Genomic DNA, 22,028 nt, shown 5'->3' with positions numbered 1-22,028 from the left:
AAGTTACACACGAAAGAATAAGATGACCAAGACTGAATTATTCTGAGATAGCAATTTCATAATTTGCAATTACATATAGCGGAAGGATATGAATAGGTCGATACGCCTGCTTGGACATAAGGAAGGGAGGAAAACTCTGCAGCTTACAGCTGCTACACATGGCTCTGGTAGGCATTAACAGATGGCTAGGACTGCCTTTCCTTTAACATTACACAGTATTGCTGCAAGGAAGCGATACCATGATCAAAGTCAGACAGTTAAATTCTGAATGGTGAACAAGATAATTGACACTTAAAGAGAAAATACTAACAAGTTCAAAATAAAAATGTAGAAACGAAAGCATTACTTCCCATAAAATATTGTATACTATTGCATTTGTTTAATGAAAACAGAAGAAATGATAATTATTTTAATTAATGACTATACTATTTCCTTATTTGCCTGCAGTCAAAAGAATCACGATAAAATTGGAAGTCAGTGTAACTAGGTATATTATTTCAGGGAAGCTAGATAATAAAATAATCTTCATGTATGTGTGTTATATTTAACAGGGATTATTGGAGGTTAATATTAAAGAATTCCTTCCCCTGTATCTGTGTGTTCAATTCCTCTGTTCTTCCTTTGTCAGGATACAGTGCTTTTTAGTAAGCTTTCCCAGTTTTCCTCCTACTTTTTTAAAAGCACAACAATCTATGAAAATTTATTTATATTATTTTGCATATTAAAAACACCCACATTAGTTTATATACACATAAATACTAGCCACTTATGCACTAGCATTAACAGAAGAATGCTCACAAGATAAGTACAAGCAAATCAATACATTGCATTCCTATAAAAGATATTCCTGGTATTTATTTTAACTTTTTTAATGGAAGTTCCTCTTCTAAAGTCTATGATAACTTTCCTGCCCCTACCCCTTCACCTAATTCTGCTATACAAATTCCCAGAAACAGAGGCTAAAGTGATCATGTCTTCATTTTAGAGAAAATTACATTTAATTCTTCACAGGCATAAGAGCAGCTTTTTCTTCTCTAGAAACAGCAGTAAAATCCAGGGTGAAAACAGTAACAGCTAATCTGACTAACTGTTGGTTGTCATCAAGTGGGAGCAGTCTGATCCTTCTCATATTTGCATGAAGTCCTAGCCAGAAAAAAAGTGGAAAAAAAAAAAAAGAATAATCCCACAGAATAATCCCATAGGTTCCTCAGTTTCAGGAGCCAGAGCCTTCAGCAGCTATGAGCTGTTCAGATTGCCTGAACTGGGATGATGCATATACACCTTCAGTTTAGCTAAAACATCCTAGAAAACTTCCATCTAAACCACACTATATTCTTCATGAAAAAGCGTGCAATACCACTTTTTTTTAATCTTAACTGGTCATATATAAAAAAAAACAGTTCAGTGCTAGGCTTGCAAATATATACTATCAGACTCACCTTACTTGGACCCTTACAATTTATGCTGGGATTCTCCCCACCCCCTGTTATAGCATTAAATTACACAAAATGAGTATGACATGATAAAAAAACCCCTTCCATTCAATGCCAATTCTGACACATTTGACAGCATCCTATGAATTATGTTGGATTTCCTCCTAAATTTTTGGCCTATTTGCAGTTTCTTGACACACCAATAGAAAAGATGCATTTACAAAAATCCCTGGAGATCTAACTATAGAATACATACACAAAGGAAGAAAATCTGTACCTAATATTCTGATTATTTTTTTTTTTTAAAGCAACTTACAGTTTAAGTGGACAATGCTTTCTTTAAAAAGCAGCAAAATAGATTGAGAAAAGCTTCCTCTCAAACACAATAACGTACCTTCTGTTGATAGAGTCCCACCCACAAGCAACAGTCAGCCACCAGAGATAATAATCCAGCACACTTTCCAATGTAGACCTAATTTTTTACATAGCGACTTAAGAGATGCTCAACTAGAGCCCTTAATCCAACCACTCTATGCAGAGGTCAGAGATTGTGTGATTTAAGGCACAGCTGGTAACGAGTAAGTTTTGTTTCTTCAAAGCACACGTCCACAACCAATGGACTGCTTTTAGTCATTTACTTACAGATTCACTTACAGTGCTATAATTTAGGAAGTAATAGCTTCACAAGAAAGCTTTTCAGAAGGCCTTGTATTTCTGCATGGTGTCACCAGCAAGTGTTATTTAAAACAGCTGCATTTACTAGCATTTGTAAAGGTTAAAAGCTTAAAATACTACTATTTAAAGCTTACTTTAAAGGTGGGTTTTTTTTAGTCAGCAACTTACATTAGTGTGTACATACATCTTTTCTGGCTTTCTTTTCCAGAGTGTTGCATTGTGTTCTCAGTCAAAATCTCAGGATTTCAACAGAAATAAAAGTGTATTTTTTTCCAAGTGATCTAAACAGGTATGAGTCTCAGAGCCTATGAGCTTGCAGACCTCTCAACATAAACAAAAATCCCTGAGAGATCTAGCATTAGTACTCAGTCACCATGAGAGCAACTTAAAACCATTTACGCATTTCACTCTTTTAAAGTGCTACTTTAAACTTTAAAAATGTACCAAAGTATGTATCTAGCTCAATCCTGATCCTCAACTACTTGGAGGAAAAAAAAAAAAAAACAACAAACCACAAAACCCCACACTTTTTAAAATTCCCAGGAAAGGATATTCTGAACATTCTTTTTCAAAGATCAAGATTCTTCATTCAATTTTCAAACCTGGTAACATCACATATTTGAAAAAAGTATACTGAAGGTTCTGCTTTATTCAGCAAGTATTTGCCAAAGCCACACTCAAATGTAAATTATGTTGCTTAGCAAGTTTAAAGCTAACTCATCCCTGAGGAACAGTGAAAACATTAAATCAAGAACTAGAGCACTGGCAAGCGCACATGATAGAATGAGCAGTCAGTCTAGCTACGGACCCTCTTTTCTCCTTGGCATATACAGAAAAAAAGAAGCTGCTGTCAGTCCTCAGGGAAAACTTCAATTCACCATTCCCACCACAACCTTGAACCAGCAAATGGGGCTTCAAATCAATAAACAACTAAGCAAACTCTCATTCCCACTTATGATAAACACAGGCTGGTTCATCTACCACAACCAGGAAGTGCATGAAAGGTGCTTCTAGTCATGCTGATAGTCAGCAGCATGTGAGAGACAGCTTAGTAAATCTGTGGTCTGACAGTTAAGAACAGCCCCACCCTATCCAACTCCTAATCTTCCAAACTGGTCACATCAGCTCACCATCTACCTTCTGTCAGTACTGTAGCGCACTTGATGCTATGAGTAGGTTTACTGAACCGGCTGAAAGTCACTCACTTTTTTTGTTGTATGGGATGTTTGTATGGGATGATTTACTTTCTTGAACTGGCTCATCCTGGGACCAGGCAAGCATCACTGGCAGATGCGTGCAGCTGGCAGCATTTAAAGGTAGGTTTCACAGCCAGCTTAAGCCAGGCTAAAACTGCCCTGCCATGAGAAGGGGTGGTCACACTCATAGTCCTGGCAGTACATTCTCCTTTACCTCTTACCAGTTCTTACAACAGTGCAGAAATGGTTTCACTTAGGTCAGGTCACAGACTCACAAAGCTAGAAGTATCCCAATTCACTGACTGGCCATGTAACTGCAAGACCTAACACCAGGAAGGGTAAGGGACTGTGCCTGGGTTCCACCGTGGCTTCAGATCAGCTTAAACTCTTTCACAAAACCACATCCTTCAAAGCCAGCAATACAAGTGTTTCCAAAGCACAGTCTGATGTCCTCCCTGTCTTGCTGCTGTGCTTCCTCCTTCTTGAGTTATCTTCCCCTGGTCTTGAGCAGTCTTCCAAGCTCTGACCACAGCATTCCCACTCCTCTCCATTTTTTGATACCTCCCTCCTTACAGAGACAATCAAGGAAATGCTTCTAAAGACCTCAGGGCATCCTACAAGCACAGGAAGAAATTACTAGATTTCAAAATTGCACAAGACAAATTGTAATCTAGTGTTACACCACATACTGGGCATGACAGGCCTGACGGTTCAACTCAGCCAGGCTCCCTCTGACTTTAGAAAAAGCTTTCAACTTAGTTCTAGTCTCATTTGTAACAGACCCCAGTGTTTCTCTCAACTACAAGGATGCTATGAAAGTAAAATCTTTAGCTCATAGTGTCTTTGAAAAGCAGCAGAGAACAGTGCGAATGCTGAAATTATCCAGTTTTCAAGCAAACAAACATTTTCCTCTTTAATTCCATAAACTGGATTCTGCAAAGTTAAAATGTAACCCTCTTCCACATTTATATTGTCTCATTACTTTGCTGAGCAAACAGGCAAACACAGTGAAACAAATGCTGCTGAAAGACTAAAATTCTGGGAAATCTGAGAGAAATAAAGTCTGTGCTTAACAAGTAAAGGCAAACTGAGTCAACACAAATTCAGATCAAATCAGACATTTACAACTGATGCTTTAAGAGGGCCTGTCTCAGAAAGTCAAAAATCAATTACTACTTCTTCAAGTCAGAAGAAAGTATGTAGAAGAAAAAATAGATTTCAACTCTTGACAGTTTAAGTGTTTTACCAGATGCCTGAGAAGCCACAATGTTACCACTGAGAAAAAGTCCAGAGTGGTGAAGAACTGCATAGTTTACAAGGGACATGAGAACAACTCAAAAAAACCCCCAAAATCTTGTAAAAATGGGAAGAGAAGCATTGACAATGAGTGTGACAAATTAGAAAAATACAGAAAACTAAGGCAAGCAAAAGGATACAAGACATCGCTATCCCTAGAAGGACAGGCAGCATCCTAAAAACAAAAGAAATGGACAAAAGTTGTCAAGACTACAACATAAGAACAATAGAACCGTCAATAAAACAAAAAAACCCCACAAAACCTGAAAGTGTTCAACAAGTGCAGAACAAAAACAGCTGAGGGAAAAGCCAGAAAAATTAAATCATATCCTATTGCAATAATAAAATACTTTCTAATATACAACAAATATTATTAAACTTCTTTGAAGTACAGGTTGTTTAGGTCAACCATATAGTCCTAAAGATGTAAATACTATTTTTCATTAAGACTGAAGAAACTCCAGTGATCTCGATAAAAGATAACATGGGTTATAAATGGTTACCATTTTAAGTTATTGCAGGCTTTTCCAGGTTTGATATAGAATTAATAAAAAAGCAAAGACTAGTAATGCTAAGTACCATGGCTTCACAGAAAAATAAACCCAGCACTTTCAGTTGATAAAGAAGTAGTAATGGTCAAACACAGTTAATGTCCAAAGCGTTTGATTTAGTATTGTCTCATATTTTGATTAAGACATTAGAATATAAAGAAAGTTAATGTGGCCTATCTTGCATGTATTAAAAACTAGAGATGAACAAGCTTTGTTCTTATGATTTGTTCTGTGACTATTATACATACTGTCCTAGTTAAGGACTATGCTGACCAACAAATCTCTCTTGCTCTTTTCAGCAGCTCACATTTTTAAAACCTCAGGGGAGTGTCAACATGAGAATAGTATTGAGAGGACACTAAGCATCCCACAAAGCTTGTATTTTAACACCACCCTATTTCATGGTTGTCTACAACCTAGGAGTAAACAACAGTTAGAGTTTTATAACAAATTTTATAGTGGGGGATAAATAATACTCTATTTCTGATACAGCGTAGCTTATATTACTTGGGGACAGGCCAGAATAAGGTTTTAAAATACCAACAAAAGCAAAGTCACATCTAAAATGAAGATCCAGCTGAAAAGGCTTGGAGGTGGGTAATAACCTGGGTACAAGCTTCCAACGTGATGCAGTTCCCAACAAGACCAGTACAACGGTCTATACATATGGCGGATGCTAAGTAAGAATGTCGAAGTTGCTTTACTACTGCAACTGGCCCTGGTGTGACTACTAGAATAGCGCTCTGTTCTCAAGTTCACTACTATGAACTATTGTGCTCTGAGCAACGTCATGAAAATGCTGAAAGAATGAAAGAACGTGTCTTAATGAGACACTCAAAAGGGTCAGTAGGGCTGCAGACCATAACACCAGTGTAGGGATATGATAATCATCAGCATATTAAATATAAACAGACCTATATTTGGATAGATACCTCTCAAGATGTAATGAACAGAAACAAATTAAATTCAAACTAGAAACAGGTTTAAGTCTTAAAGAGACTAATTCAATTTGAGGGCAACTTTCCCAGCTATACAATATTATCTGTTACTGTAGGATTTTGTTTATTTTCTTTTTTACTTTATAAGTAGTACCCTGGCTATAAAAAGAATTCATTCATTAAAAAACCTTCAATGCCTGCATTAGTCCTTGGAGTGATCCTGACTAAACTACAGAGTAAGTCCTGTACAGGACAATTATGAGCAATCTGCACCCCAAATACAGCCCCAACAATCTCAACGGAATTCCACAGGGAACAGAGTTGGACTGTAAAATCAGGCCTTTCACTGATATTTTAAACAGAAGAAAATAGAGCCAAAGCTATCTACTTATAGTTTACCTATTTTCTTCACAGCACCACTGAGGAATACAAGGAGATATCATGCTTCTACTTCCTAAGTAGTTACAAATTGAACGGAAGAGAAACAAAGATAAAAACGAAGGTTTCCAGCTGGGATAATTCCTGCCAGAGCCCATAACTCTTAAAATTTTCTTCCAACTTCGCAAGACGATTTTTCTCTGACTTCAGAGTAAGCAAAAAAAAAAAACCAAAACAAACAAACCCCAACTTCCCACAGCCAAGATTTTTCTAATGACAAAAGAGATCTGTAATAACCAATAACTTCCATCTCTCTCAAACATGTCCCACACAACCTAACACTACTGGTTAATGCACTACATAGCAGTAACAGAACAGAGCTTCCCCCCCGGTAATAGTTCTTACCATTTAGGAAAAGATGCAGCTGTGAACAGCTGAAATACCTTTGGCAGTTCAAGCCATATTAGGCCACACACCAAGAATATTTTCCAAACAAAAAGGAGCAATACAAACAAAATCCATTTCCTAACTATCCCTCCCCCCTCCTTCTTGGATTTCAAAATAAAACATCCCAGCCTATCATCACCTACCACAGAACAGTCAGGAAGTTGTTCTTGTTTAGAGGATCCAAGGAATTTAAAGCCAGAAGGCCTATTAAAAGCATTTAGTTGAAGGGTAGCAAGTACAAACAGTATGAGTACCATTCCCACACTAGGGTTACACTGTATAAATGGAATCAGAGCTTGCCATTGTAACTGTCACCAGAAACCTGAACATTGTGAGGACGAAACAAACTAGCAGGGACTACTCAGCCCAGTGTTACCGTACCATCCCACGGTGCTCTGCACCTCTTAGAACAGAGCTACTGTGTGATGCTGTAGGGCAGCCAACGTCATGTCTACCCTGAGATCTACACCCAGAGGCCTCCCTCTCTTCGGTCACCTGTGCACTTCACAATCCTGCTGAAGAATTCATGGATATGAAAGAGGTGGTACATCACTCACAGAAGCAGAGTCACCCCAACATAGTCTACACTCCTCTATATTCACAGATTTGAACCACCACCCAGTTATCCATCCCCAGCATTCAAAAGCTTGCATTTGGTCTCTAGAAAGGCATCTAAACTCAACCTGAAAACATCAAGAGCTGGATAAATCCACCGTTGCCCTTCTTTCTTTGTTACAACAACTACTCACCCTCGCCATTTACCACTTGTGCCTTTCAATTTGATCCCACTCAGTTTCACTTTCCAGCCACTGGATCTTGTTAAGTATAAGCTGAATAAAGCACTGCATCTCAGTAAGAAAGTATTTACATGGGGCAAAAAAGGTGCTTCTCACTATTTCTGATAATGTGAAAAGAATGTTTTCAAGCCTTTCACCTTAAGGCATTATTAAAATAATTAACTCTTTTCCACACTCTTCATTGTTTAACTATGACTTTTAAAGACAAAATTTCATTGTTAGTATTACCACATGCTCAGCCAAAAATCATCCCCTTGTTCCTAATCAGTAAACCACCTTAAAAAAAAAAAGTCAAGGAATATATTACATATTTTTTTAATCAAAGCATTATATTGGGAGCTTCTGCTGAACTGCTTGTTCATATTTATATCATACCAGTCAATAAATTTTAGGATACAATCCCATGTCTATGTTCCTTATATTCAATGCATTACTTCAAATATGGCTGCACTCAGGTGTCCTTTGTTTTACTAGAATAACTTCACATGAATTCTGGATGGTTTTGTACAGTTGTTCTGTCCTCTCTGCTTAGTACCTATCCCTCTTGTTTGTCTGCAAGTTTTCTTAAGGACAGTTTTGTTATTACTTCCAAATAATTCATGAAAAAAACCCAACTCTCAAGTCTAGCAGATTAACTCCTCTAGAACTTTCAGGAACAATGACATTCAGAATAATTCTCTCTAGCAACTATTTCTGAGATACATCAAGTGAGCCAGCAGTTCTCCATCCATTTATCATATACTATAAAGATCATTCTATGAGTATTGCATGAGCACTTGATGTTATTTGTTGTACTTCACCACTAAAATTATATTTATATGCTTTGCTATTCCACTAGTAAACTTACAATAATGCTAGCAGAAAACAGTGGAATCCACACTGTCATACTAAACTGAACTTGTGTTAAGAACAAAGAATAAATATCCTTTGAAACAAGAGCCTATTATACAAGATCAGCTTGCTTTCCTGTGGGAGGGAGGCCCACGAACTCACTCAGCAAGATACCACGCAAAACCCACCAAAAGCAGTCCCATCATCAACTTCCTAGAGCATTCACATTTTCAGCAGTGTTTCTGCCTCTTCTTACCAAACTTACTTGAATCACTAAGATAAGCCTTTCACAAATAAACAGATCTTCCAGCACTTCAGTATTTCAGTAATTTTTCACTATTCCCAAGACCATCTTTCCTACAACTTTATATTACGTTCATAATATCTCATGGCAAAACACAAAGCCATAGAGCCCATATAAAAACCAAATACTTCCCTCCCAAAAAAGCCTCTTAAACTTTGAAAGTAATCGAAACTAGTCAAAATAAAAAGACAGTACAAAGCAAAAGCTTCATTAAAAAAAAAAACCACAGGAAAAATATTTTTAAGAGATGTATGACAGATAATAGTAGCATGAAACATAAGAAACTGGGAAGGATTTTGACAGCACTATAAAAAGCATCAGTTTTATATGTATACAAGCGTAAGAACTGATTATATGCTCCAACGTCACTACTTACATAAGGACATGGTGCTATTTTCTTAAAAAGTGGAAATCACCAAGTATTAAGGTCCCTGACCTTCAAAAATGACTGAACGCAGATACGCTACATTGTTCAGTGGGCAGGTCTGTGACAATACAGCTCTGCTACAGTACAGAATCCTCAAGCTTTTAACAGACACTCCAGAAATGCTCTTTTAACAGTCTTACCACCAACGTTAAAAACATCCTTCTCTTTTAAAGCTTATCTGCACAAAGGGATTTTAAGGACTAACGGAACACCCACTGAAATCCACGTAAATACTACCCTGTGAATAAGATAGATACTCAACATTTCCAGAAAAATCAAATTTTAAAAAAACCCTCAAGACTAGTTAGGCAAGTGATATTTATTGCGTATTGAAAGATTCAGGTTGGTGTTACAGCATACAATATATATTAACTTCCTTCCCCATCTTTTGTACACATACTCAACTTTATACGCCAAAGGAATGGTATAAAATTCTACCAGATTGCTTAACTAGTGAAAGTCAGCAATTTAAATAGAGACATCTTTGTTCGCTATATAGTAATTACTCAAAGTTAATTTAACAAATACTAATCTTCAAAACACAATGGTTTTCTAAAAGCCTGCAGATGTTTATCATCGCATTTTATAGTTTTAGGCTGCCCATCTAAAGTTTCCACAAGTTAAGAACACTTTCTTTCAAAGAAAATCAACACAGAATCATAGAATGGTTTGGGTTGGAAATGACCTTAAAGATCATCTAGTTCCAACCCCCCCCGCTGCAGGCAGGGACACCCTCCACTAGACCATGTTGCCCAAAGCCTCATCTAACAGTCTGGATCATTACTGAAAACTTCTGTCACTTCTGAAAAATATCAGACACTGCAAATGAGGGTACTTCTCCAGTTAGTCTGAAGAAACAGGTAGCATCAATCTTTGCACATCACTTAAAAAATCCTCCAAAAATAACAAAAAAAAAAATTCCAATACACTTATTTGGGGTGCATTGCTTTGCTACTGAACCATCAGAACAGATAAGTCTATTTTAAAGTTGTAAGTGAGCACAGTTTGGAAAGGTAGAGAAGTGTGAGTAGGATATACAATCACATACAGAGGCCTATACAGCCTCTTCAGTCATGAAGAAAACTTAAAGTGTCTTTAAGATGTTGTTTAAGGAAAAAGAGTGCCATCGGCTTCACAAAAACTGGAGTCTGGCATATGCAACTAATCTTTTTTGTAGGCTGAAAAATCAATTCTTACAATCCTTCATGTATCAGGTGACAAGTCCACACGTAAAAGGTTTTCTAAACTGTTTAAAACACATTTCAGAACAATCATGCTAGTCCTCAAGAATGCACACATGCTGTTGACAAAGGTGGGTGGCACAAAAGAAGGGTAAAAAATATGTCACGAAACGACCTCTACATGTTACCTGTAAACATTCCTCCCACCGCCTGGCCAACGCATTGGAAAAGACAGACCGTTTGCTTTCAAAATAAACCCCAAGCCGCCCAGGGAGTGCTGGGCTGGGTGGGACCAGGCCCGATCTGCAGGCCAGCCGCAGGGCAGTGCCAGCCAAACGCAAGAGGAAACACTTATTCCTCCTCCCCCGAACCGCTTTCCCTCGGGCTGCCGGGCCGCAGCCCCCCCGGGGCGGCGGGGGCGGTCGCCGAGCCCGGTGGGGCACTGAGCGCTGCTACTCAGGGACGCCGGTGCCGCGGTACCGCTCCAGGGCGGCTCTGTCCGCGAAGAGCGGCTGGGTCACGGCGGGCCGGGGGTGAGGCGTGCCCCCACCGCCTGCCTCACCCCCCCGGCCCGGTGCCGGGCGGGACCGCCGCCGCCGGGGAAAGCGCCACAGGAGGGCCCGCGGCGGAGCCTGCCCTGCTCCCTGCCACCGGCACCCGCATCCTCCTCCTCCCCGCCTGGCCACCTCCCTGCCGCGGCCCGGCCCGGCCCTGCCCACCCCGGCCCGCCGCACACACCCAGGCCGGCAGCGGGGGGCGGCGGCGCACCTCCCACCCTCCGCGCACCCCGCCCGCCCGGCCGCTCGCTCGCTTCGCTCCCCCCTCCCCTCCCGCGGCGGGGCACCTCCCGGCCGCGCCCCGAGCTCGCACGCCGCCGCCGCCCGGCGGGGTGCCCTCACCTCCGGGTGCAGGATGGGGACGCAGCCCGCTTCTTTCTCGTACTCCTCCAGAGGCGCCGCCATCTTGGTGCGAGCCCGCCGCCCGCTGCATGCCGGGTAATGCGCGCGCGCCCGCCGTGCCTTGCCCCCCCACGCTCGCGCCCGCGCGCGTCGCCCCCTGGCGCCCCCGTAGGGGGGGAGGGCGCGCAACCTCCGGGCGGCTCGAGCCCCGCTGAGGGGAGCGGGGAAGGGGGGCGGCTCCTTCTCCCCGCCCCCCGCCCCGGCCGCCCAGGCAGCGTCTCCGCTGCCCGCTGCCGGAGCCCGGTCGATCCCCCGACGGCTTCGGCAAGGGCGGTGCCGGGGAGCCGCCTCCGCTGGGAGCGCCCGACGGCGCAACGGGCGCTAACGGGCCTCGGATCCCCGACAGCGGCCTGAGTACGAGTCTGCGGGCGGGTTTCGAAGCAGAGGGCCGCGGCTGGCGGAGAGCTGGCACGGCAGGGCGGCCGCCTCCGCTCCACGGGAGGCTCAGGGCTGTTCTGCCAGATCCCCAGGAGAGAGCTCTCCGATTCTCTGCCCGGTCGCCCACCTGCCTTCCCACAGCCGGGTAGTGCCCGCGTCCGCGGGGTAGCTCGGCGTTGCCGGGCCTTGTCCCCTTCAGGCTGGGACCTGCGGGCTTCTTGTGGGCCCAGGACGGCTGCTCTGAGGCAGGCAGCCGCCAAGAGAAGGGAAAGTGACTTTGGTGTCCAGAGAAACATGTTACTTTTTGGAGATTTCAGTATCAGTGCTCCTGAAATGAATATTTAGTATAATTCAGGTTTGGGGAGATATTTCAGCCTAATTAAGTTCATTATCATTTGGAATGAAAGTAAGAGGAGAGCTCCCCTGTACATTTAATGTTGACATGGTTCCTGACTAAGTAACGTCTGTCCAGTTTTCGTTGGAAGTTACCTTTGTACCTACTAGGTAGCATCAGAAGAAATCCAGAGAGTTTTTATAAGGTTTTCACTCTCACCTGCAAGAAGAATGCTTGAAACATTCTGGATGTCTGGAAAGGATTCCTTCCAACCATTTATACCCAACTGAACTGGTGATTTCTTACATCCTGTCACACACACTATCCAGATGGCCAAGCGATCTGCTGCAGATCGGGGGTCAAATTGCATCATGCGGGAAAAGAGGTTTGGTTCTGTGTAGTTTGTCATTTCTGTTCTTACAAGCTGTGTAATATGTGGACAGCCAAGATTAGGAATCCTAAAGCTCTTTATTTCAAACTTTTTCTTAATAAATTGCATTTCTATAAAAAATGTTTTTCCAATTACAGAATGTTATCGCTGGTTTGACTGCTGCTTTATATTGTCATGTCTGTGGTGCTCTCATTTGCCTTTGTGAGAAAGGGACCTTTAGATAATAGATTTTGTTGTATCATAATACATTAAGCCCATAAGCCTAAAACCCCACAATGATATTCTCTTCATTACTCTTCCTTATCTCATACAAAATGTAACAGAGAAGCACTAATAAAATCATGACTACAGCATTATTAAAATGTTAAACCATAAATATCTTTTTGCTGCATAAATGTATTTAATTTTAAAATTCTCAAGAAGAAGAATGACATGGGATTTAGAAACTGGGGGTGTGAAACAGGTCTAAAAGCACAGACTTGAAACCATAAGGTACTGAAGTGCTAAAAGAGCGGAACAAGACACAGAGTATACAGGAGAGGATCTTTTTTTAACTCTCTATATTATTAAATGTACCAGGGCTTAGATATAATTTGCAATCTGATTTGCCTGAAGAGGGTTTTCAACCCCCTGCAAACCCCAGAAATAGAAATCCTATCAATCACAACAGTTCTTCACTTGTATTTATAGTAAAAGTAAGGGTCATAAAATAACAAAAAATCTTTATAGCATTTTTACTATGCAGGTTATTTTTCCTTGCTAGTCTAAAGCAGCTATGCTTCATCCTATGGCTCTGAACTGGGTTGTAAACGCATCCCCTGACATCTGTCTAGGTATTTATACTCTGTTCTTCACAGGTCTACACATTTTGAAACCAGTTCTGTTCTCGGAGACATCCGTACAGAGAATTTTTGCCATCAAACTGGAGGCCTCATCTGTGTATGTAGTTCATGTGCAGCCTATTATATCCTTCTTCAGAACCCAGCGTCCCTTTTACACCAAGTAAGAGCAGAACTAGAATACAGGAACGTGCTATAGTCTCTCTGCATTACAGCTCTTCATTCAAAAGCTAGCGGTGATTCAGGAAGTGAAAAACTTTTCCACACTTCAAGCGTTCCCTGTCCTCTCCTAATCTGTAATGTGATTGCTTGGAAGGACAGCTCATCACTGTCCAATGTTGTCATTACAGACCAGTTAACATCTGTGCAGAGTAAGTGGACAGCAGATACTAATCTGCTTTGGAAACAAAGTTTACACCTATTTTCCACAAATCTAAAAGGCTGTAAGGTTAGATGTTTTTCTCTGCCAAAAACTCACTATCTGACCATGAACAATTATCTTACTCCTCTATGTTTTACTTTGCTCATTTGTAAATCAAATACTATGTCACCTAATTTGGAGGGGCACCCTGAGAATTTATTATCATTGCAGAGCAATTTAAGGCTCTCAGATTAAAGATGCCTTGTTAATGCCAGGAATTACTGTTGATCGATGGCAGAAAATGCTCTTCTGTGCGGTTGCATTGAATGGTTGATAGCTGATGTGTGAAATGTTTTCCTTATTGGCCAAAGAGGTTTTCTCCAGTGCTACTTCCTAGGCGTGCCATAGGGACAGGTCTATAAAATTGGCTAAACATGGCACACACTGGAAAATTATTTTAGGTTCTAGTCTGACTTAAGGAAAACACAATTCACCAATACCACAGACAAACAGATTTTCTTCCCTCTGTTTTGCTTTACATTAATCACTGAAAAAGGACACAAGGTCTAGACACCTTTTAATTTTCAAGTAAGCCAAAATACAGCTTAACTGGGAAGTAAGTAGCATGAAGTCTTATGATTCTCTATTCTGCAGCATGAATTTTACCTTTTTTAATGCAGAAAAAAAACACCTTTGGCAGAGACAAGACATATTTATAGACTACACATCCATACACATGGTTCAGTACTAGGGATGAGTGTGCAGCTATTTTAGCTCCTGTCTTCCACTAAACTGTGAAATGTGACAGTGAAATAAAAAACATTTAACATACGTGTCTTAGTAGTAGTTTTATATTATGGGGTTACCACTTACAACAACTAGAATTGCAATTAAACAATGTTTACCTTTGCAATTAAAAGGTTGCAAAGGTAAGATATTAAAATATTGCAATTAAAGCTAAGTATTTGCACTTGTGGCAGGCCAAAACTTCAGGTGAAAATATTGAAATGTCTTAGTTCAAAAATAGGTGCTACATACAAAATACCCTACCTAACCCTACAAGAATTAGTATCTTTAGAGGAGCTGTGTTCATCCTTCACTTTTCATACATACTTTTCATTACTCCTGTTCTAATTAATACATCATGAGGTGGATTTGCTGCTGTACTGAGGCCTCTCTGAAATTTTCCCTTACACAGTCACCCAAAAAACTAGTTTTACTGTCAGGGGCTACAAGATCTGGGGAAGCCATATCATGTTCCTGTTCTCTGAATGCATGTGCAGAGGGGCTACGGTCAGAATCAGTAATTATCTTTTTTATCCGCTATCTACGCTGCATTTTCTAATCATGTTACTCTTTGGGCCTTGTGTTTTCTGTATTGGAAATGACGTCCATCCACCTAGATGTGTATACCAAAATGAACGTCTAAAACGTGGCATTCTGCTTGGGTTTATCCACGTCTGTGCTTTCTCTCTGCATTCATTCCTAGATGGAGAGCACCCGGTTCTCACACAGTTTGGACCAGTTTGGGTGACTAAAAGCCTGTGGGTACAGCCCCCCAGGTGCCTTCCCCTCCAGTCTGTTCCTGCTTCTGATTCTTGGAAACATTTCCATAACATGTTTCTGCAGGGCAAAGTACTGCAGGATTACCATATTCCTGAGTGTTTAAGTATGCACTGGGCTCAGAAACATACCCTTTACCGGCCGTATAGGTTTTTCTTCTCTGGGAGGCCTGCACCTTTTAATTGTCCTAACATCTGTCTGGTTGAAGCTCACTCCCTAAGCTGTGACAGCATGCCTCATATACGGCAGTTCCATCAGTGTCTCCCATTTCTGGTTTGGCTATTGGAAGGCAAGCCTAGCAGCAACAGTGAGACTTGCTTCAGTAATTTCATTTTAATCCCATGCTGTAGGTGTGTAACATTTTTAGAAACTCTTACTTACTAGGTCTTCTCTCAACATAGCAGGAAACAACCAGAGGGAAAATTCAGGTGAAACTAGTGAGCCACTTTCAATAACAGGGAGAGGTTCACAAATGACCTTTTTCCATCCGACATGAACAAAACTATGGAGAAAAAACTATGTTGGTATGACTGTTTTTCAAGAGAGGTGTCTCTATTGTATACGACTGTAGCTGAGACAGGATCATGACACCATTACTGGGTTTTCTTTCATACCTTCTTGTGGTTAAGATAGGCTGTGATGCCCCAAAATGCACAGTTTAACAACTTAGAAATATTTAAACTGGTGACAAACAGCACTTCCCCTGTGCCAGGCATGGCATAGTACCTCAAGTTGAACTAGAACCATTTTTTATAAGGACAATCCAAGTCACTTCTCCTCAGTGAAAGCCACAGTTGGTGGGGAAATGTGGATAGTTGATTTTGCATCATTCTGCTCTAACAGCCCCATGGGATTTGTCTTTAAAAATATAATCCAGCTGAAAATACTCTCAAAGCAAGTGCATTAGGAGAATATTAAGTATGTGGCACTGATACCAGAAATCAAAGATAGTGAATTTGGTCGATACAGTGCCTCCTGTAGCTGCAGTCACTGCTTCTGCGATAATATTTCAGGGCTCTGACAGTTGTGTGGACACGAATAACACCTGAGTGACTAAACCTGGGTTTACTCCCAACTGTTTGCCTCACCCTCGGGAGAGAGGTCGCTACCCTGGAAGGCAGAGCCATCACACCTCACTGTGGGTCAGATCCTAAGCACTGCAGGCTTCAGCTCACTCTTCTAAGGTAACACGAGTCTTCAGCATCCTGGGCTGAAAGCCGTGGTGGTTCAGGAGAGGATTCACCAGGGGATCGGGTGTCCTTACTCAGAGGTGGCAGCGTCTGTCAGCCAGCATGGCTGGGGACAGCAGCAACTCGACTGTGTGGCTGTGTAATGTGCCACCGCATGTCAGTCAGCACTGTCAGTATGAGAGGGCAGTGGGTAATGCGATTTGCCTCACTGCCGAGCATGGTCAGGTTCCTCTTATCCGCACAGCCAGTGAAAAAGAATAGCCACGGTGGATACGTTAGGCAGTTTGTTTCTGTGGATCATGTCAGAGAGCCTGACGGTGCTCCTACACCAGTTTTATCGTGATGTGCTTCTGAATTTCAGTGGTGGTCATCTTGATTTACATTGTTGTGAAGAGAGGAAAGTCAGACACGGTGTCTATTTATACCATCCTTTACTATTTCTCAAATACTGCTGTATATCATGCCAGGCAGTTTTAGATACCACACAGTATCAGCGATCCTCCTAGAACAGTGGAAAAAATAGTGGAGAAATTCCAGCTGAACTATTGTCTGATGTCTGGGTGCTCCTTCAACCACTGTAATTTGGAGTGTAGACAGCATGGACAGGGCTACTAAAAGGGAAAACTGCCTTCTTTCCCACTCCTCCTGAGTAAATGAGGGGGCGTCAAGCTTCTTTTGATAGGATAGCAAGCCATGATGTTGTCTACTGGTCTGCAGATGATAGGTGTTTGCAGGACTATTAGCAGAGAACAGGATGAATCTGCCCAAGGAAGGCTGCTCTTTCCCTACACAGCCTCTTGCTCCCTTGGAAACACTCCAGGAGGTTGCTAGTCTTAAAGATGCCCAGTGATGATGTTTGATAGGAAACAACAGAAAAATAATACGTTTGTGCTATTTCGCCCTCCCTTTCCTAAGGTGAAAAAACTCTCCATTTGGCCATTGGAAGCTGGAAATGCCCTTGCAGTGGTGAAAGGTGGCACCCATTTCATTTAAAGGGAACCTTTTCTACAGGTAGTTTTCCACAGTGTAACCAGGCCCGGAATCTTTACATTAAATTAAATGCAGGGAGCTTTTCCCATAAAGTTATTAAAATATAATGCTGATGAAATAAGCGTATATAGAAAACAGTGACAAATTGCAAGATGCTAAACATATATTTAAAAAAATAAAGTTGTGCTTGTGGAATCCTAAATGGCTTAGTTAATGTTGGGATTTCAATAGTAAGAAAGTCAGCCAGTGAATGCAACATCTCTTTCTGGATAGCTTCTTTCAGTCGCTTTCTGTTCTTTCGTATAGTTTGTTAATGGAAATGTTATTTAGTATCTGAACACAGTCAGAGAGGTGAGCACTAAATGTAGGCTATTAAGCATAGCACCATTGCTTTTAGGTTTTTGGTGGTTTTGTCATTTTATGGTGTATTTCTTTTCTGCCAAAATACTCTTACTAGCAGCAAATATGTATAGCCCTTGAATGACATAAAGCAACCATATTATTTCCCTGGGTGATTACCTGTGCTGCTGCAGTTCCACATGCTGACAAATTCTGCACTGATTCATAGAGTTAGAAGTACAGAAAATGAGTGGGTTTCTCTAACTTGACTTTTTATGCCCACTTTTTTTCCTTTAAGATGATGTGCTTCTATTTCCCGCTCGTGTTTTGAATATCTGATCTTGATACTGTATCATACTTATGGATGGCTTTGCTGCTCTCTTCAATGTCAAAGCACCAGCTCTTCTTTCTTTGTTCATTACAATCAAAGTTGCTGTTACTTAGTGTTCTCCCTACTTAGACTGAATATATCTAATAGGTCTACTAAAATATTTTTTAACATACCTGAGTCTGTTCGTTTCCTTTGAGTTTTCCCCTGGGGCTCTTTCATGAGCACATCCAGGAACTTGCCACAGGTACCAGTTTGTTCTGAGCTCATTCTTTGGGACAAACCTGGAACTACTGTGCTGCAGCCCTGTACAACAGCTGATACTGGATTATGCTCGATATTTGTAAGGGGAGATGAATGGACTTGAAACTGAAGACTGGGTTACACTTTATGAACTTTTTCTTTTTTCTCTATTTTTATTTGCATTGTCAATTTGTTCTCCCAGATCTCTCTTTGCATCCACTGGGCTGATTGTTCCATCTGCCTTTGGAGAAGGTGCAGAACATGTCCAAAGAATGGATTTTTGGAACACAGGCAGCTCCTGAGGTAGGAGCTCACTGCCAAACTGCAACTCAATAACAAATGAATAAAATAAAGTTAATAGACATTCCACTACTTTTAAAAGGTATTAATGAGAATGAAGCAATAAATATTCAACTGTTGTGTCTTTTTGTGGAAATATTGCCTCCTCAGGAACTGAGGTTGAAGTGGGCTGAATGATAAAATAAGGATAAAAAATGCAGTTAGGGGTATACGTTACCATCTTTGGATGAAAGCAAATAAATGAATTAGGTTTTGCTACTTTATATTAAATGAAGTAAATATTTTCCCCACTCAGTTCTAAATCAAGCTCAGAGGAGCATGATAGATTAACACTCCCTTTATAAACTAAAATTTGTTAGCCAGAGTCAAGTTATTTTCAGTGATTAAGGTGATACCCAAACATGTAATACTAAGGAACTCATAAATAGGATGGTCATAGAATACTTTGTGTTATAATCCTCTTCATGAACTGTAGTCATTACCGCCATGATACTGGGTATCTAGAGACCATTGTCAGGGACAGCATATTGCCAGAGATGGACCTGCCTGTTCATTGAGCATGAGAGGTTGTTTACATTCATGTAAGAGGAGAAAAAAGGAATAGGGCAGTGTTGTGGATTTGCTCCAGCCAGCAACTAAAGCACCATGCAGCCGCTCGCTCACTCCCCCCAGGAGGATGGAGAGGAGAATCGAAAAAAAGTAAAACTCATGGGTTGAGATAGAGACAGTTTAACAGGACAGCAAAAGAAGAGAAAATAATAATAATCATAATGATAAAAAAATATACAAAACAAGTGATGCACAATGCAATTGCTCACCACCCATTGACTGATGCCCAGCCTGTCCCCGAGCAGTGATCACACCCCCCGCCAGGTTCCTCCAAGTTTATATAGTGAGCATGATGTCATATGGTATGGAATATCCTTTTGGCCAGTTTGGGTCAGCTGTCCTGGCTGTGTTGCCTCCCAACTTCTTGTGCCCCGCCAGCCTGCTCACTGGTGGGGTGGGGTGAGAAACTGAAAAGTCCTTGACTTGGTGAAACACTGCTTAGCAACAACCAAAACATCAGCGTGTTATCAACATTATTCTCATCCCAAATCCAAAACACACCACTATACCAGCTACTACGAAGAAACTTAACTCTATCCCAGCCAAAACCAGGTCACACAAGAACAAAATATAAAACAAGGAAACTTTTATCAAAAGCAGTAAGAAAGAAAATGAAAGATTAAACCCTGAAAGCTTCTGATATTTAGAACAGAACAGAGCAGAATAGAATAGAATAGATTATTTCAGTTGGAAGGGACCTACAACAATCATCTGGTCCAACTGCCTGACCACTTCAGGGCTGACCATTTGGTTTTATTTCTCTATGGGTTTTTTTGTAGAAAACAATTAATTGGCTGTTTAAAGTATTTAAATCATGCTATGCAGGGGTTTTTTTATTTATTATATTATTGGAATTAAGGACAGACAATTTAAGACACCACTCATTATAAGCTTTTGAAATTGTGATGGAAAATGTTGCATGAATTACCATCTTATTTAGGTTTCTGCTGAATTTATTATGAATTAATAATCATTACACACAGGTAAGTACTCTTTGCATAGGTCCTCATATAAACCAGGCTGTGCTTGAAGGGGAAAGAGTGGTAGCACCGACAGTTATCTGCCCTTGACTAAGCAAGGATATGTAGGAAGCACTGACTCATTGATATGATTGGAAAAAAATGAACAAGGTTTTAGGGTTGGATTTCCTTTATGAGATTCATATAATGACTGCCAGAATACCGAAGCTACTAATTAATCCTCACAATTAGGCTTTAAAATAATTATTAAAAAGTAAGTAAATACAGCAAACATTCAGGAGGCTTAGATGAAAATGGCCAATCTGAACTGCAAACTGAAACATGCATCGTTAATATTCAGTTCAAAATGTTAAACATCACGCTGTGTGATGAAAGTTTATTTCTTTTAAAAAAGAAAACTGAGGTTCAGAAAGTTGTATGTTTAAATGGTGTGTTTGGGAATTGCTAAAGACATCGAAATGTAGAGGAGGTGTATAGCCAGTATAATCAAGTCTAGGAGCTGTAGGAAATGAACCAGCATCACCATTTTTAGAATAAATGCAGGAGAACTGAGCTGTCACATTAAAGCTGACAGCCCTGGTACGCCGCTCTATTCGCTCTGCAAAGATCTGGGTTAGGAGAGGATAGAAATCTATAGATGCGCTATTCCAAGTCTGCCTTTCTGAGCTTGCAGATGAGAATCAGAAACCATGCCTGATGAGAGGCATCACAAATCATTGGGAATGTAGATAATTCCAGAAATGGGTGGATGATTTAACCCTCTTTCACAATTCTTTTCTGGGGAAAAAAAAAAAAAAGTCTCTAGATGCTAAGACATTTTCAATGCAATGACTGTGTTATCTCCCTTCATATGCTGAGGTAACACAGTCAAAATAGCATCGATGATTCCTACAGCTTGATGAGACAGACTTCCCTTGAATTGCTGCAAAGTTTAAGACTCTTTCAGCCCCTGTTCTCAAAAGTGCCACCACTCACAGCGCTCTAACCACACATCTTGATGGTAATGGGAAGTGGCAACACTTGGGAACTTGCAGGATCAGGACCTTGTTCACCTTGGGCTTCATTTACTGCTGACACTTTTAGCGGTCCTAAAAAAAAAAAAAAAAGGCTCACTCACACTTTAATACAGTGGAACTAAAAGGTTTGGCACACAGAATGGTATTTAATAGATGAGTATATAGCTGGGCTTTAAAACTCTTACGGTCACATATTATATGGTAACAAAAAAGTAAGCAGTTTATTATACTATAGCCTGCTGCTGCTAATTTATAAGCTATTTCTTTTAGGTTTCAGCATTTGCTAGAAGCACATGCATGCTTCCAGTATATCTTGGAAACAAATGACAAAACATGTCCATAGGGAATGTTGCACCATAAAATTGAATTTTAGTAGAGCAGAAGGGGGCTGACAGCAAAAATAATCAGTTTCATCTGCGAAGTCGCAGGTTGGCATATTGCAACTGAGAATATTCTGGCTGTTGCATAGATGTGAGCTCCCCTGTGTAACACTAACCCAGTCCCTGCCAGTCTCAGAGGGAGAGGGGTAATTCCGTGAAGGTGAAATGAAACGTAATACAGACCTGGTAACCATATGCTTAGTCTCTTATGAATGTCTTCATTTTTCCTGACAGCCCATCTCTGGCGTTCTCAGTTTTTAACCCAGTAATTCCTCCTAGCACCATGCCCCATAGCTCCCACATCTCCAGATGAAGGAGCAGAGCTGCTGCTGCCTGGGCATCTGGTGGGCCAGGGGAGCAGGGCAGCCGGGAGA

At 40.9% G+C, this 22,028-nt stretch overlaps 1 protein-coding gene across 3 annotated transcripts in view; it reads right to left on the bottom strand.

Annotated features, from left to right (window-relative positions):
- Positions 1–12,666, bottom strand: part of ZDHHC17 (zinc finger DHHC-type palmitoyltransferase 17) — a 79,660-nt gene extending 66,994 nt beyond the window's left edge. The window contains exons 1-3 of one of the 3 annotated variants that reach the window (XM_054813951.1): positions 11,354–12,666; positions 4,741–4,775; positions 2,277–4,367 (exon numbers count right to left, since the gene is read on the bottom strand). In XM_054813951.1, coding sequence (XP_054669926.1) covers positions 2,277–2,294 — 18 coding nt within the window. In that variant the 5' untranslated portion in view covers positions 2,295–4,367; positions 4,741–4,775; positions 11,354–12,666. The remainder of the gene's footprint in view (positions 1–2,276; positions 4,368–4,740; positions 4,776–11,353) is intronic. The other 2 variants (XM_054813952.1, XM_054813950.1) reach the window with 2 other exon arrangements.
- Positions 12,667–22,028: the final 9,362 nt, after the last annotated feature.

This window comes from Grus americana, chromosome 1 (genome assembly GCF_028858705.1).
Source record: "Grus americana isolate bGruAme1 chromosome 1, bGruAme1.mat, whole genome shotgun sequence".
Taxonomy (NCBI): domain Eukaryota; kingdom Metazoa; phylum Chordata; class Aves; order Gruiformes; family Gruidae; genus Grus; species Grus americana.
The sequence above is the reverse complement of the archived record's forward strand: the minus strand, read 5'-3'. Positions and strand labels throughout refer to the sequence as shown.